The sequence below is a fragment of the Octopus sinensis genome, linkage group LG4, assembly GCF_006345805.1.
Source record: "Octopus sinensis linkage group LG4, ASM634580v1, whole genome shotgun sequence".
NCBI lineage: Eukaryota > Metazoa > Mollusca > Cephalopoda > Octopoda > Octopodidae > Octopus > Octopus sinensis.
The window spans coordinates 38,632,226-38,634,725 of record NC_043000.1 but is presented as its reverse complement, the minus strand read 5'-3'; the positions used below and the strand labels follow the sequence as shown (position 1 = coordinate 38,634,725).

General features: G+C 33.0%; 1 protein-coding gene across 1 annotated transcript in view; it reads left to right on the top strand.

The window, feature by feature from the left end:
- LOC115211034 overlaps positions 1 to 2,500 on the top strand; it is a 133,667-nt gene that overhangs the window by 89,076 nt on the left and 42,091 nt on the right. Inside the window, exon 5 of the mRNA XM_036502622.1 lies at positions 1,706 to 1,858. Coding sequence (XP_036358515.1) covers positions 1,706 to 1,858 — 153 coding nt within the window. The remainder of the gene's footprint in view (positions 1 to 1,705; positions 1,859 to 2,500) is intronic.

Genomic DNA, 2,500 nt, shown 5'->3' with positions numbered 1-2,500 from the left:
TTACATGGATGTATATATATTTATATATATATATATATATATATATATATAATATATATATATAATATATATATATATATATATATATATATATATAAATGTATGTATATAATGCATATATATATATATATGCATGTGCAAAGATAATAAATATACATATACACACTCGCTCGTCGATCATATACACTTATATATTTGTGTATTCTGTAGTAAAAAAAAAAATCAGAAATTTCTTAAATATATATAATATATAACAGACACTTTCCAACAGACGATCAAATTAAAACTTATTTCTTTCCTATAATGTTGTGTCTCAGTTATTCTTTTGAGAGGAAAATCTTCGTTGGCCACTTCTAATTGATTTTATATCCAATCAATAATCACAACCCCGCCGTAACAACAGCACACAAATGGTGTCTTGCTATTTTTTAGTCATATATTTTATTTTTGCTCGAAATAAAATTTCCGGTTGACTGTGTGTGAGTATATATTTAATAAAATATCGAATATGTAAAATATATAGAGTTTTCTTTCCCGTTCTTCTGTGTGTCGGGTGTTCTTGATTGAGTTTCTTGTTTTCATTTTCTAGCGTCTATTCAGTTTTCTTATTGTTATCATGTCATTCTTTCTAGAACAATCTTGCTGTTTCTAAATTTCTCATATTTTGTCCATTTCTTCTTCGTTTTAAATTTCTCAGTTGTAATTTCGATTATATTTCATTCAACCTATCATTATTGTTTACTTTGTAAACAGATAGAATAAAGAATCCCAGATGTATATATATAGCTTTATAGTTTTATGTATATACATGTATATATACACATATATATGCATATATGCAAATATATATATATATATATTTATATATAATATATATATTTTATAGATATATATGCATATACATATACTCGCACAAACATACGCACACACACAGACGCACACGCACACATATACATTTAGGTTGTTGCACTGATGACCGCTAGATAGATGTTTCGATTCTCGGAAAGAACGGCGCGTTGTGTTATTCGACAAAGCACTGCCTGTTATGTCGCTCTGAGTGCATTACGACATATGGCGAGTTGCACACCTGGGAACCTGGGAGTAGATAATGTACAGCACACGCATTTGATCACTATAAACAAATCATTTGTGCAGATCGTTCAGCAAAAATCTAACACTCAAACTTCGACGGGCGATTCCGTCATACAACAATATATTATATATATATATATATATATATATATATATATATATATATACGATATATATATATATATATATATACACTCGGATCGCTTTCCAGCATACCCAGCCAAGGCACATAGGTCTTAAACTATTTCCCTGGCCCCATTTTCGTTCCGCCATCTTTTTCACAGCAGCCGCTTACCAGTTGTGCTCATCCAACTCCGATAACAGAGATCAGTCGCCATATTCCTTTCCAACACTGATGAGCGTAAAGTTATATAATCAGTTTCTTACCATCAGTTTCTTACACACACATGCTACATCATACATACATACATACATACATACATACATACATACATACATACATACATACATACATATATACATTCAAATATACATACATGCCTAACGGAACTTTAAATTAAATGGTGTATCGGTGCATATATTTGTATTCCTTAAAACATGCAAATTTTTTAAAACTTCGTTTTCGATTTTCTGTTTCTTTTCTGTTCTGCAGTTCAAATCAGCTTTGAGGAGACCTGTTGTAGCGGAAGTGTCAATTCTTGAGTTAGCAGATAAACTGAATAACCATACCAAGTTCAATTCATACACAAACCCAATCGATATAGCAACCATTATCGATCTGCTTGGTATGTTGGTCGAGACACAGGTAAGTACATTCTCGAAAGTATATTAGCGTACATTTAAACACAGAATCAGTTATACTTACCGGTATTTTTCCAGGAATACATGATGCAATTTTCTTTTAATGTGTTTAGATATTTTTGCATTACTTCCTGTGTGTTCAATTTAAATCAAAGTATTTGCCAGAAACTCCATCTTGTAAACAGGAAAACCCTCTCAATATTTTCAAACTGAGTGCAAATTCCGCCCAGGTCGGCTTGGCCTTTCATCTTTTCGGGGTCGATAAATTAAGTACCAGTTGCGTACTGGGGTCGATCTAATTGATCGGCTCCCTCCCCCAAAATTTAGTAGAAAAGAAAAGACTATTTTCAAATTGTGTAAGGCGGTGAACTGACAGAATCATTACTGCGCCTGGCAGACTGCTTCGCGGCATTTCTTCCGTCTTTACGTCTTTACCGAGGTAGATTTTTGACCTTTACACTTTCTCGGTCGATAAAACAAGTACCAATTGAGCACTAGGGTCCATGTAAACTACTTACCCATCCCCGAAGATGCTGGTCTTGTACCAATATTTGAAGCCAATAGTTTTCAAACTGTTATGGCCGCGAGCTGGCAAAGTAGTTAGCACGATGAGTCGAATACTAAGCGGCATTTCGTCCGTCCTTAG